General features: G+C 33.0%; 1 protein-coding gene across 6 annotated transcripts; it reads left to right on the forward strand.

The window, feature by feature from the left end:
- The first annotated feature begins 1,562 nt into the window (after nt 1-1,562).
- LOC109146568 (pectin acetylesterase 9) lies at nt 1,563-14,910 on the forward strand. Of its 6 annotated transcripts, none has more exons than XM_019294238.1 (12): nt 1,563-1,935; nt 11,623-11,705; nt 11,959-12,088; nt 12,561-12,640; nt 13,027-13,113; nt 13,474-13,598; nt 13,679-13,739; nt 13,817-13,873; nt 13,958-14,035; nt 14,150-14,255; nt 14,395-14,543; nt 14,623-14,906. In XM_019294238.1, the coding sequence occupies exons 1-12, from the start codon at nt 1,794-1,796 to the stop codon at nt 14,728-14,730; spliced, it is 1,206 nt and encodes a 401-aa protein (XP_019149783.1). In that variant the 5' UTR covers nt 1,563-1,793; the 3' UTR covers nt 14,731-14,906. The 6 variants fall into 6 exon arrangements, with proteins under 6 accessions (XP_019149783.1, XP_019149780.1, XP_019149782.1 ...); XM_019294235.1 differs by lacking the exons at nt 11,623-11,705; nt 11,959-12,088; nt 12,561-12,640; ... (5 more) ...; nt 14,150-14,255; nt 14,395-14,543 and adding exons at nt 2,111-2,193; nt 3,718-3,847; nt 4,916-4,995; ... (5 more) ...; nt 7,688-7,793; nt 7,874-8,022 and having other exon boundaries at nt 14,623-14,843; XM_019294237.1 differs by lacking the exons at nt 11,623-11,705; nt 11,959-12,088; nt 12,561-12,640; ... (5 more) ...; nt 14,150-14,255; nt 14,395-14,543 and adding exons at nt 2,111-2,193; nt 3,718-3,847; nt 4,916-4,995; ... (5 more) ...; nt 7,688-7,793; nt 7,874-8,022 and having other exon boundaries at nt 1,564-1,935; nt 14,623-14,824.
- Nucleotides 14,911-14,992: the final 82 nt, after the last annotated feature.

Below are 14,992 nucleotides of genomic sequence, written 5' to 3' on the forward strand. Positions count from 1 at the left end.
AGCTCGCGAACCACACAAGATATATAAATTGCACTAAAAAGATTATGTACTACAGACTCGATCGAAAAGATATTGAAAAAAAAAAAAAATCAAACTCGAGACATTTAGGTATAATATTCATATTGGACCAACTCGATCACCTCTTTTTGCAAGGGTTTGACATGGATGTTCTTAAAATAAGAAAGAGATATTCTATTTTGACGTTTTAACTAAATACATTAATCTTAAAAATAAAAAATAAAAACTAAACTACATTAATATATTTCTTTAAAATAAGAGATTAATCTTAATTGATAAAAATATGCGAGAGAATAGCATTACACGTTATGATTTACTTCTCCATACAACTTAATGACAACGACAAGTTTTTTTTATCATCCGGTTTGAGGTGTATAATACGGAGTATAAGTTTATTATGGGGTGGTCCGTGTGGTCCCGGCGTCGCCTCCCATCGTCGCCGTCACATGTCCAGTGCCTCACCCACCGGCCCCACTTAATTTCTAACTTTAGTTGTTGAAAACAGGCAACATGAAGAGTGCGATAATTTAATGGGCAAAGGCTCATTATAGCCTTTTATGAATTCCAAAAAAGGTTTTGTATTTTTTAAAAGCTAAGATGATGTATTGTGCTCTAAAATGAAGACATGCCATTTTTAAAAAAGTTCAATTGAGATGTAGTATTACTTTTATGTCATATTTGATTCATTTAATTGTGTATGTCTAATTTACATATTAAAATTATTTTGTATATTGATAGTTTTATTAAAAGTATTGATGAAATTGATGAATATATTGGATATGAGTAACTCAACTCATGCCATAAAAGTCTCAGTCACCGATTTCGGGGTTAGTAAAATTTAGTTGATCCAAGTTGGGGAGGTTGGATTGACAAAGAGGCTCGTGGTCGGTTAAGTGCGTTATAACTGTTTGATCCACAAAGAGAGTGTTTGGATCACACGGGACGTTGCTTGAATACAACTTATGTGTATAAAACTCGTACATTTGTCTTGTTTAGACATCTGTTGTCATATCAAAATACTACTCCGTAATATGGTAATATTTGAACAATTAATATGAAGTTTGTGATCCTATTCTCTTTCCTAGACATTCTACTTGTCATTTACATTATTTGATACGGTAGATTTAATTGCATTAGTTAATTTGGGTTGCTCTAAGTTAATTTTGTATTGTATCATTATAAAGTTAAAATAAGTAAGTAAAATATAATTATGGTATTATGAAATTTGTTATGCAAATTATTATACATGAGTAGAATTTTCTCGATACTCAAGACATTTTGTCAATAAATTTTTTTTTATCTACTTATTTTAAAAAGTTTCTACCAGAACTAAATTGAGTAAATTCCTTGTGAGTACTGTCATTTGACATTGTCTGCTGAGTCATTGAGTTAGCCTATTTTACGTCCTCCCAAATATCCTGTCACGAGTGTGGGGACCCGTTGGGGATTCAACATTTTAGGAGAAAATATCAAAAAAAAAAAAAAAAAAAAACATTTTAGGAGAAGAAGTATTCAAAGCCGGAAAGTATTCTTTTAATACGCGCGCGTTTGGAAAATTGATTGAATAGAAATGGGTCTCCCGAGTCCCCGTCTGGCCGTCTCTTCACTCTTTTCCTCTCCGAAAATAGTTCTCATTCCGTTATCCTTTCTGTAAATTTACAGATTATTTTGTTACTATTTAATTTCACACTTTCAGCTTCAACATCAAGGAGGTAAGAACAGAATCCCTTTCGTCACGGTCTGGATCGGAGGTAGCGGAACGGTCTGAAATAACAATGAATGTGAATGCGGCGATAGTGGTGTATGGCTTGGTTCTGCTAACGTCCACGCCGTGGTGCATTTGCTCGCCGGCGGTGAGGGAGGAGCGGCTTCTGGTGAACATGACGCTGGTTCAAAACGCTTCGGCTTTCGGAGCTTGTAAGTATAGTACTCTGTTACATTTACGATACTTCAATTTTTAGTTTTACTTTTAGTTTTTCATTTCAATCATTAATACTAAAGTAAATCGTATTATTTGTTTTCAAAAGTGTGCTACCGTGTAGATTAATGTCGTTTTCTGGTCATATGTGTTTTTGCGATATGCATCGGTTAGATTGCTTGGACGGAAGTTCGCCGGCGTATCACCTTCACAGAGGATTCGGCGCCGGAGCTCAGAATTGGCTTTTGCAGTTTGAGGTAACTATAGAGTTGTACTCCATCTGTTACAGTGTCAGTCAATACTGTGTTTGCACAGGGTGGGTGGGGGCGGGTAGGAATAACAGTAGATTCAGTTCTCTGGCCTCGTGTTTGCAGCCTTTTCTTCCCTCGCTTTTCTCATTTTTTTTTTCTCATTTCTTTCTCACATGATTTGTTCCATATAATTCTATAATTCATCTTTAACTAATTAAAATTTCAATGGAATTCACAACGTATTGTTTTATGTGTTTGGACGAAATTTCCGCGCCTTATAAGATAGGGTAAATTATTGCATGGACCATAGTTCACATAATTGTATGGATCATAAATATTAGGTATATTTTTAATATATTAAAAGTACATTACATAAAATAATGTATCTTTAATATATTAAAAATATACTTATACAATTGTGTGTACCGTGGTTCAAGATTGATAAGATAGCTTGTGAATAGTAAACTTCTCCGTCGATCAGCCTCGTGTTTTATATCTTCGTTCGTTTATTTGCTTTTTTTTTTTTTTTTTTTTTTTTTTTTTTTTTTCTCTAAAGTTGGTCCCTTATATCCTTCAAATTGCATGGCTGTGCTTATCCAATAAGGTTACGTCTCAAAGTTTGGCTCAAGTCACTGTCCTTACAGGGCAGTTGGCTGAACTGTTCTAGAAAACAACATGCTTGTGAAACGTGAACTGCATTTATTTATTTTGCATTCTATTATTTTTCAAGTTTGAAATCTCATTATTTTGATATATATATATATATATATATATATATATATATATATATATATATATATATATATATGCGCAAATTTTTAATTACATTTGTTATATCTCAAATCAATTATATGAATATAGTTGGGAGGTGTTTGCATACATGTCCTATAAAAAATATAACACTTTGAGGTTCAAATTTTATTTTATTCTGTAATTTAGAATAATAAATTATGTGCTACAATTTTTTATTTTTTATTGACGAGAAGAATCTACTTTCACTTACGGTTCTTGTGTAATAATTTACAAATTATGCCATAAAAGTAAACAATACTAAGAAGACTATGTGACTTGATCAAGAGAATATTAGTAAGAATTGAACTTATTGTTTTCAAGTATAATAAAAATTATGTTCTACCTACTTGATCATATTTTTCAGGGCGATGTAGTTCAAATTTCATCCTAAATCCCAATCTTTACTAGATGTGCCAAAAAAAAAAAAATGGAGTTAGGGCCGCAACAATTGACAAGAGCCTGCATAGTCATATGGTATGCTTTAAAAGAACAAGTAAAACTTGGACTAAAAGCTGTCCCAGTCCCCAGTGGACCTATGCTGGGAAAAAAACACAGAGTACATGTGAGAAAAAATTAATTAGGCTACAAAACAACTGAACCATTAATTGATATTGTACATTCTCATTGATTTGAGTTTGGCTGCATATCAAAGTGGTTATGTGGTACGAGTAAAATAATTGGATTATTAATGAAGCTTGTCATTGAATAACTTTTAATTTCTCTTTGCTTTGACAACAGGGTGGTGGGTGGTGCAACGACATCAAATCATGTTTGGACAGATCAACAACTAAGCGTGGATCAACGAATTTTATGACCAAGTGGGAGGTCTTTTCCGGCATTCTCAGCAACAACGCCTCTCTAAACCCAGGTATGACCATTGCTCCACCCACAGTCATTAACGATTGCAGAGTAATTATTTGTTAGATTTAATTTACATGACTATATCATTGAAAAATTGATAAGCATTTAACATTGGACACATATTGAAGAGTGATGGTATAATCAAACCAAGTCTCAACAATAAAAACTCAAAACTCGACCACATTTAAAAAATCAATAGATCAAATTTTGAGCGTGTCTTGAATACAGAAACTACCCATGACAATAACTGAACATTCTTTCATTTTATATTATATTAATCTTGTGGTTGATTTAGTTAATACTCCGTAATATTGCATCATAGATACATAAGTAAAATGTTACAGTAATTTATGCTAAAGCTAGTTTTGAAAGCTCGACAAATATGGCAGAGGGAGTAATTGAGTACTCCGTGCAATGTTATAGTGGAAAACCGAAAACAGATAGATAAATAGTTGCGATGGGGAATTTGGCAAAGTCAAAAGCAGTATTATAAGGAGGATGGTACTCGATATGTAGTGCGCTTTGCAAGACAAAATCCATATTGCATAGCCTAGCATGTTTCCCTTTCACATGATTAAATAATTGAGGCCGATAAATTAAAGCTGCAGTGCTTTTATTTTGCTTTAGTTTTAATTATATGTTTCTAGCATTCAAAAATTATATGTTTCCAGCTTGCACCTACAATAGCCAATCACTGTGCATTTCCTTTCTCCCGCCAGTCCAACTTGTCAGTCATATACTCATATTTGTTTAAAGGACAAAGATACCCTCGTATCTCGTGCTCATACGATATTGTCCATTTGTCCTAAATAAATGCTAGACATATTTGAATGCTCATTGGTAACTATGGCACCGACTCCTATAATAATGCAAGAACCTGGTAATGGAACCCATTGGAACTAGTGTTCTAGTAATGTAACATGAAATAGCCATATTAAGAATTCAAAAGGGTTTACACATTAGTTTCTTTTTCTTTTGTTTCAAGAACTTTTAAGTATAAGGTGGTACCCTAAAGATAGTTTTTGTAGGAATTTTCTTGGTACACTGTGAACTTATCATTAAACCATGTATACAGATTTTTATAATTGGAATAGGGTGAAGATCAGATATTGTGATGGAGCATCATTTGCTGGAGATTCTAAATTTGATAATGGGGTAAGTTAGCCTTTGAATATTTCTTTATTTAGTTTTTTGCCATCCTCACATGTGGTAGCTCTTGCACTATTATAGTTCCAAATACATTGTATTTTTATACTTCTTGAATTTCTAAGATCAATGGCTCACATAGTTTCCAGATAGAACATATCTGTACTTAATCAAGTGCATGTGCAAGAGAGAGAGAGAGAGAGAAAGTTAGCTTAATTTCAAGAGTCTTTAACATGTAATAGGCACTAGTACAGCTGTGCATTGTGAGCCCTACTGAGTATGGATCTTGCCTAGTTGATTTCATTTTATAACGCTGCCAAACTGTTAAATTAAGCAGTAAAAAAACTGATTTGCTTCATCATGCTTAAGAATCTTATGAAACTTTATGAACAACCCATATATTATAGATATTAACCCAAATGTAGATGACTAGTTTTGCTTTGGTTCATAAACCTTGAGATGAGTACATCTAAATTATGGTCAATTTGTGAAGTATGTTTCATGCCTTCTTAAATAAAGTGTGAGAGTGAAGTAAAAGGGGGAGTTTAAATCCAAGGGCGTTTCCTGGTGTATCTTTCACAGTGGTATTCTCTGTTGTATTTATGAATTATTTGAAGACCGTCAAAATAGAGAGGTGTGGAGTTGTAGAATAGAAGCTTATACAGTATTCTCTTTATTGTATTTATACAATTGTCACTTAGGTAGTCAAATTTATTATTTCTGTGTTCTTTCTGGATCAGGCAAAGCTGAACTACATAAATTATAAATATCTTGACTTTTTCATAATTTTCTTGTATAATTTCTAGCTGTGGGTTGGATATCAATCCAATATGACATCATGGTCCCTATCACAATTCAGAGTCTTGAGATTCAGTAGCCAATTTTCCTCAATGACTTATTGCAGCAAAAATGACCATTTTTTACTTTGATGCTCTTCCAATAATAACTTCAGTTTAAAGAAAATATTGCAAATTAAGAACATATGGATATTTTACGAGTCAGATTCTTAAAGATGTTTACCACCCCAAGATACTCCTCTCTTTTTATCCCGATTTTTGCTCAAGATTGACTGCAAGGTGTATATTAAGGTATTAATTTTTTTATTCCATTTGGAATAAGAATTAGGATAATGGAAATGACACTGGAGTATTTAACTTAACTGCACTCTGTGCTCACTTTTAAAAGAATGATCTTTTTATGTGAAATGAAATGCAGACAATATTGCTTTATTTCAGAGGACAGAGAATTTGGCAAGCTATTATACATGATCTCCTTCCAAAAGGTTTAGGCCATGCGAGAAAGGTAACTATTAATGTAATGTCTTCCATTGGTACTTTTATTGGTAACTATGAATTTAATATCTTCCCTTGGTACTTGTATTTAAATTTGCAGATTAGTAACCCATAGCTATTGTTTTGCATTTTGGTCAATAGTTGAGTCTCGAGTTATTTGGCATAGTCTGAGTGGTTAACTGGCTTGAGTGTCTTGTCAGACCTTGTGAATCTAGCATACTGGAATATTAAATTTTGAATATCTTCGGCCACTCACCATGAATAGTAGTCCTAAATAACAGCCAAATTGTGAATTGGATGTTTTGTTTTTCTTCAAGTTCCAGTTTAATGTGTGCTTTTGTTTACTCCTTGTGTTGAGTTGTATGCTGCTGTTGCATCTGCATTTTATACTTAGATATATTATGCGGTTGCCTTTGTGGGTATAGTGCTCTCACTGGCTTTATTTATAGGCTTTGCTTTCTGGCTGCTCAGCTGGTGGTCTGTCAACTTTTCTGCACTGTGACAACTTCACTAGTTATCTGCCCAAGAACACCAGTGTTAAATGCTTGAGTGATGCTGGGTTCTTCCTAGATGAGTATGCTTTCTGCTTATTTGGTTTTACGAATGTAAAGAGAAGATTTTTGAATATGTTGTCGTATTGAAAAGAGAATACAAAGCCCTATAAATACAGGCTAGAAGACTTCGAATAGGAAACAAGTTTTCATATGCCTACCTACCTAAATCCTTAAGACTACTAATCTATAGAGATTCCATATATTATATATATATATATTCCATAACATTTGGAATTAAAACATTTGATTTCTTTTTCATGCTTCATTTAATGACAGTCTCTGTCATTTTCAGGAGAGATGTGAGTCTAAACTACACCATGAGATCTTTCTACCAGAACATGCTTTTCCTACACGTAAGTCTTCTGCTCATTGAGAATTTTGGAACCATATTCAGGTATGCTTTCTCACTCATGAGATCATTGTTTGACAGGGAGCAGGACACACTCTCAACAAAAATTGCACTGATTCTCTTTTACATCCTCAACTGGTACAATAAGCTTTAATTTGCTGTAATAAACTTGGCATAAGATGAACTCTGTGCTGACAATTTCATATTTTCTTCATGCAGTGCATCTTCCCACAGTATGCATTACCATACATCCAAACTCCGTTTTTCATCTTAAACTCTGCATATGATGTGTACCAAGTAATATCCTCATCCCGGATTGTTTCCATTTGTTTGATGATATCTAGGCTAAGGTGCTTGTGACATAGAACTGATAGAAGCCGTCATGATAATTGAAGCATGTGTTCCATATCAACTAAAAGTCTAAACTGATAATTGGATTGAACATTTATATTTATATATATATTATATGCTCAACAATGATGATAAAACTAATGCATTTGGTGCAGTTTCATCACATACTGGTTCCACCTTCTGCTGATCCTCGAGGACATTGGAACCACTGCAAACTCAACCCAGCAGCCTGCACTCCATTACAGCTTAGAACTCTTCAAGGTTCACTGCCTTCTTTTCATCTTTTCCTCCAGTCTTTGAATTCCTAACTTTTCAGAGTCATCATTTACAATGGTCCACAGGGTTTAGAAGAGACATGCTTGCAGCTCTCAGAGTTTTCTATTACTACTCGAGAAGGGATGGAATGTATATAAATTCATGTTTTGCTCATTGTCAAAGTGAGACTCAAGATACTTGGTTTGCTGTTGATTCTCCCCGAATACGCAACAAGGTTCATATACTATATCCTTTAATTCCTCTCTTGCTTCCTCACAGAAAACAAAACTGAACTTAAGTTATTGAACCCTTAATCTGCCTACCAACTATAGATTTTTATTTTTTATTTTTTAAATTTTTTCCAGACTATTGCAGAGGCAATTGGGGACTGGTACTTTAGCAGAAGAGTAAGCAAGGAGGTTGATTGTGCATATCCCTGTGATTCTACTTGCCATAATATCATTGGCTAATTAACATAAATACATCTAGATCAGAAGACACTGATGTAGTAGATAGTATACAGTTTTGGTTTCTTGATATATACTCTCATCTTACACAAAGGAGGAGAAGATTACAAGAAATACACTACTCACATTCATAGTCGATCTAACATTAATCATTACACACATTTCTATATTGATTGGTTTTTATCAATGAATAAGAGCAGCCATTTGAGTGTTGGGTTCATCTTTGATCTTTCCAATTGTGGACAATATGTATGTGCTTGAAGGTGATACCATTTTGCAATGTGTATCAATTTTAAAACAATCAATTAAATTTTGTTATTTCTAATATAATTTTTTTTCTTTGGTAATATGCTATGCAACTAAAGCAACTATTATTTCTGGGCATCTCCAAAAATGACACCAAAACATCATTTTGATGTAAAAGTTTGGTGTAACCTTCTTTCAAGGAAGACACCAAATTCTATGCCAAAATGATGTAAATGAATAATGTTAGACTATCCGTGCAATACTCTTTCACTTTAAAAAATGAGTCTCACTTTCACATCATCAAATTGACAATTTTTCAACTATTTTCTTTACATCCCTACAACACTCTCTCACTTTCATATTATATTATAAATATAATGATAAAATAATATTAAAATAACAAAAAATTTGTAAATTGTTTCTTTTGAAAAGTTTATATTATTAAAAAATAAATTTAAAGATTTAAAGATTTACGTTTAAAACGAGATCAATATTAAATATTAATTAATTAAAAATTAAAATACATTCAAACATAAATTTCATTTTAAAATATTATTATTTATATTAAAATTTTATTTTATATTAAAAATTTAAAGTAAAAAAATAAAATTTTAAATTATAAAAATACGAATTATTTTAGTGTATGAATATATTTTGGTGTAATGGGTTGAAATTAAAAATTTTGGTGTAGGAATATCTAAAGAATATTATCTTTGATGTAAAATTTGGTGCAAATTTGTCCCATCCTTTGCGTGTCAAAATGGCGTGTGGCCAGCACATGCCATATGATTGGCGTGGTGGACTAGGCGCATCTTTTAGCTTTCTCTAGAGAAAGTTTTCTCCCCGTCTTCCTTCTTCACAACTTTTCTTCCCTCTTTCCCTTATCTTTTTATGGCATTGGAGACGCACTTATAGTTAAAATTTTAAATAAATCTTATTATTTTGATGTGTGTGAATTGTGAAGATTTAAATGGACTATTTGTCCTTGAAGCAATCTTAACTAGAGAAAAATTACATGTTTTGATGAATAATTATTTGAGGTAGGATTAAATGTGGGGGGAAAACATAATTATACACCAAATATGATAAAAATTAATAATTTAAGATCTGTTGTAAGTTGTTTGTTATGCCTGTTGGTCCGTTTAGCTCCTAATCGATGAACTGATTAACATTGCATGAAAGATGTAAAGAGAGAAGGGAGAATGATAGACAATAGTGTAGGGGTAATCTCCATTTCATTTAGCATCCATAGTACAAGAGGGGATACAACATATATATAATATACTAGTAATAATAATAATAATAATAATAATAATAATAATAATAATAATAATAATAATAATAATGACGGTTACAAACGTTATAACCATTACAATAATGTCCACTTAATATCATTTATAACAATTCCATTGGACATTATTTGGCCACGACCCTATCGTTAAAAACTTGTTAGGAAAATCTGTGGGAAAAAATCTAAACAAGAAAATAATACAAGGTATATCGATGGTATATTCAAATACATTCATGCCTCGCTAAAAACTTCACTAGGAAAACCACGTGGAAAAAAACCTAGTTGAAGAAAATAGTACATGATATTTGTAAACTCATATATTGTATTGATTGCCTCGTTAGCTTTAGACGAAGATGGACAAGATTGTGTTGCTACTACTAATGTTGTCTACAAAGAGGTTTCAATAATGTGTGAATACATTCAGTGATATTGTGTTTTTTAAATGGCAAAATTACTATATTTTTTTATTTCAAAAAAAATATAGTTTCCATACAAATGAATTAGGATATCAATTCATTCTTATAACTAAGTTGCTAGAGAACGAACACATTTGCCTAATTTATAAAAAATACTAACAATGATAAATAAAATCTCCAAAGTTACAGCACCGCATGCTTACATCTACACATTAATTATTAATTTGAACAATTATTTGCTCAAATTAAAACAATGATAACATCAAAACACATAAACTATCCAAATCACATATTCAATTGCACTATATAATATTTGATGTTTTAATTTAAATAATTATATATCAATCCAAATATTTTTAATATATTATAACAAATTCATTCCGTGCATCGCACGGGCGAAAATACTAGTATTAATAACAATAATAATGTTGACTATTACAAACGTTATAATCATTATAATAATGTCCACTTAATACCATTTATAACAATATCAAATATATAAATTGAATAATAATCAAGGGATTAAAAGTATCAATAACTCTCATAAAATTAATGGCTTTTATACTTGTAACTCTAAATAAGATGTTAAATGCACAAATTAATATAGAGTTGCCACGTGACTTTAAAAATGATTTATTTGGTCAAAAAATAATCATGTTAAATCATTTTCAAATCAAAAAAATTAATAAACACTTTTCATTCCTTAAAAAAAAAAACACTTTTTACATAAAATTAAACTAAAATTTTATAATTATTAAACTAATTATTTCACAACTTGATTGGGTTGCGTCCAAGAAGAATTTCTTTATCCATTTTTGTAGCAAGTTTTTACTCGAATTGGAAAGTGTGAGTTTAATACGCGCCCGTTGCATTTGAAAATTTATTGAATATTTATGACGGAGTATATTCTATGTTTCTCCTCTCCCGCAAGGTTTCCTCAGGAAATGGCTCTCCATCTCTTCACTCTTTTCCTCTCCGGAAATAGTTCTCCTCCACTCATCCTTTCTGCAAATTTACAGATTCTTTTCCTAATGATTTCAAACTTTCAGCTTCAACGTCTAGGAGGTAAGAACAGAATGCCTTTCGTCATAGCGTGGATCGGTGATAGCGGAAGGGTCTGAAATAATATAATAATGGATGTGAATGCGGCGATAGTGGTGTATGGCTTGATTCTGCTAACGTCCACGCCGTGGTGCATTTACTCGGCGGCGGTGACGGAGGACCGGCTTCTGGTGGACAGGACGCTGGTTCGAAACGCTCCGGTTTCTGAAGCTTGTATGTACTACTCCGTTACACTTTCGACGATTATTCAATTTGTATTTCTTTCATTCCAATCTTTAGCACTACAGTAAATCGTTTCCCCAAAGTGCTACGTCGTTTTTTGTTCATATGTGTTTTTGCGCTATGTCGGTTAGATTGCTTGGACGGAAGTTTGCCGGCGTATCACCTCCACAGAGGATTCGGCGCCGGAGCTCAGAATTGGCTTTTGCAGTTTGAGGTAACTATGGATCAGTATCTGTTACGCATACTGATCTAAAGGTAGCAATGCCATTTTTAAAATCATACGATTTTTTAAATTTTACTTGTAAGTTCTATATTTTAGAAAATCAAAAGTTGTGAAATCTCAATATTTCAATATATTATGATATCTAGGTTTTTTTTTTTTTTTTTTTTTTTTTTTTTTGAAAAATGATATCTAGGTTTATGTACACATGAGTAAAATTTAATTTCTGTGTTTGCTTTGTCAATAGGGTGGTGGGTGGTGCAACAGCATCAAATCATGTTTGGAGAGATCTAAAACTAGGCGGGGATCCACCACTTTTATGAACAAGCTGGCTGTCTTTTCCGGCATTCTCAGCAACAACGCCTCTCGAAACCCTGGTATGACCATTGCTCCACCCACAATCATCGACAATTACATAGCAATTATTTGTTAGATTTAATTTAGAAGACTATATCATTGAAAATTTGATGTGCATTTAACATTAAACATTTAGTTCAGAGTAAGGATGTAATCGAGCTAAGTTAAGTTTGATTAGTTAAAGCTCAAGGTTCAACTGGATTCAAAAAATGGGAAAGTTAAGCTTGACTTGAGTTTGAGACTATTCAAGCTAGACCCGAATCCGGTCATTGTGCAAATTCCAGCAATGTATGGAATAGTGTGATATAGGTATATTGCAACAGGACAAAGTTTGTTTTGAAATTAACGGGCCGGGTCCCTTCTTCTCTAACTAAATCTTTTTTTCTTGTTTCAAGAACTTTTTGAAGTATAAGATGGTACTCTAAAGATAGGTTTTTGTTTGTAGAAATTTTCTTAGTACACTACAGAGTAATGATTAAACCATGCATGCAGATTTTTATAATTGGAATAGAGTGAAGCTCAGATATTGTGATGGAGCATCATTTGCTGGAGATACTAAGTTTGATAATGGGGTAAACTAGCCTTTGAATATTTATTTATTTTTGTGCCATCCTTACATGTGGGGTAGCTCTTGCACTATTATAGTTCCAAATACACTGTATTCTTTGGCTCACATTTTTTAAGATAGAGTACAACAAAATTGTGGTCAGATTATTAAAAATGTTTGCCGTCTCAAGATACTCTTCTCTCTTCTTGGTCCAATTTTTGCTCAAGATTGACTGCAAGTTGTGGCATAATATATTAGAGCAGTAAATTTGTTTGTTCTCGTCTTAAGCCCATTTACATTTGCATTTGGAGTAACACTTGGGATAATGGCAATACACTGAGTATGTGACTTCTAACTGCATTCTGTGCTCACTTTTAAAAGAATGACCTTTTTGTGTGAAATGCAATGCAGACAACATTGCTTTATTTCAGAGGACAGAGAATTTGGCAAGCTATTATTAATGATCTTCTTCCAAAAGGTTTAGGCCAAGCAAGAAAGGTAATTACAAATTTAACATCTTCCCTTGACCCTTGGTGTTTGTATTTAAATTTGCAGATGAATAACCCATTAGGATTATGGAATTTTAGGCGCCATTGTTTTGTGTTTTGGTCAATAGTTGAGTCTCAAGTTATTTGGCATAGCCCAGGTGGTTAACTGGCTGAATCTAGCATACTGGAGTAGTAAATTTTGAATATCCTCAGCCATTTATTGTGAACAGTAGTCCTAAACAATAGCCAAAATTTTGATTTGGATGTTTTGTTTTTCTTCAAGCTCCGGTTTACAGTGTGCTCTTGTTTACTATTGTGGTTGCCTTTGTGCTTATAGTGCTCTGACTGCTCTCACTTGCTTTATTTATAGGTTTTGCTTTCTGGTTGCTCTGCTGGTGGTCTGTCAACTTTTCTGCACTGTGACAACTTAACCAGTTATCTGCCTAAGACCACCACTGTTAAATGCTTGAGTGATGCTGGATTCTTCTTAGATGGGTATGTTTTCTGCTTATTTGGAATTAAAATATTTGATTTCTAAACATGCTTCATTTAATGACAGTCTCTGTCATTTTCAGGAGAGATGTGAGTCTAAACTACACTATGAGATCTTTCTACCTGAACATGGTAGTTCTACATGTAAGTCTTTCACTCGTTAAGAAGCTTGGGACCATATTCAGGTATGCTTTCTCATTAATGAGATCATTGTTTGACAGGGAGCTGGAAACAGTCTCAACAAAAATTGCACGAATACTCTTTTCAATCCTCAACTGGTATAAATGTATAATCAACTTTGCTGTAATAAACTTGGCATCGGATGAACTCTCTTCTGACAATTTTATATTTTCTTCATGCAGTGCGTCTTCCCACAGTATGCATTACCATTCATCCAAACCCCGTTTTTCATCTTAAACACTGCATATGATGTGTTCCAAGTAAGATTGCTTGTCATCTTGGATTGTAACCATATGTTTGATGATATCTAGGCTAATTAAGGTGCTTGTGACATAGAAGCGGTGATGAAAAAAACTAATGCATTATTTTTTCAGTTTCATCACATACTTGCACCTACTTCTGCTGATCCTAGTGCACAATGGGAAAGTTGCAAACAAAATCCAGCAGCCTGCAGTCCATTACAACTTGGAACTCTTCAAGGTTCACTGCCTTCTTCTCATCTTTTAGTCCAGTCTTTAAATTCTCGATTTTTCAGGGTTGTTATTTACAATGGTTATATTTTTGAAATGGCGTTTGCGTTTGACTGTTTTGATTTTCAAATTCCTTCCATGGTCTACAGAATTTAGAATATACATGCTTGGAGCTCTCAGAGAATTCAATTCCGACCCGGGAAGAGGAGGAATGTTTATAAATTCATGTTTTGCTCATTGTCAAAGTGAGATTCAAGAAACTTGGTTTGCAGTTGATTCTCCCCGAATAAACAACAAGGTTCATATACTAAATCCTTTAGAGAAAGCAAAACTGAAGTTACTGAACCCCTAAACTGTTACTTTTAAAAATTTTCCAGACTATTGCAGAGGCAGTTGGTGATTGGTACTTTAACAGAAATGTAAGCAAGCAGATTGGTTGTGCATCATATCCCTGTGATTCTACTTGCCATAATATCATTGGCTAACATAGATACATCTAGAAGAAACTGATGTACTGAAAGATGACAGGTGTTGGACGAAACGGAACATGTACCTTGTTTAAAGTTGTATATAAGTATGATGCTTGTAATCATAGATGTTCTATCATCACAATCACAATTAATAGAAAAATAATAGTTTCGCTCCTGTGAATGTAAGGACATTGCGGAATCACGTAAATTTTGTTGTCTTTACTTTTTATCATTTTTTTTTTGAAAACAAATTATAGAGATGTCCTTGTATTAGCTT

The sequence above is a fragment of the Ipomoea nil genome, unplaced genomic scaffold, assembly GCF_001879475.1.
Source record: "Ipomoea nil cultivar Tokyo-kokei standard unplaced genomic scaffold, Asagao_1.1 scaffold1932, whole genome shotgun sequence".
NCBI lineage: Eukaryota > Viridiplantae > Streptophyta > Magnoliopsida > Solanales > Convolvulaceae > Ipomoea > Ipomoea nil.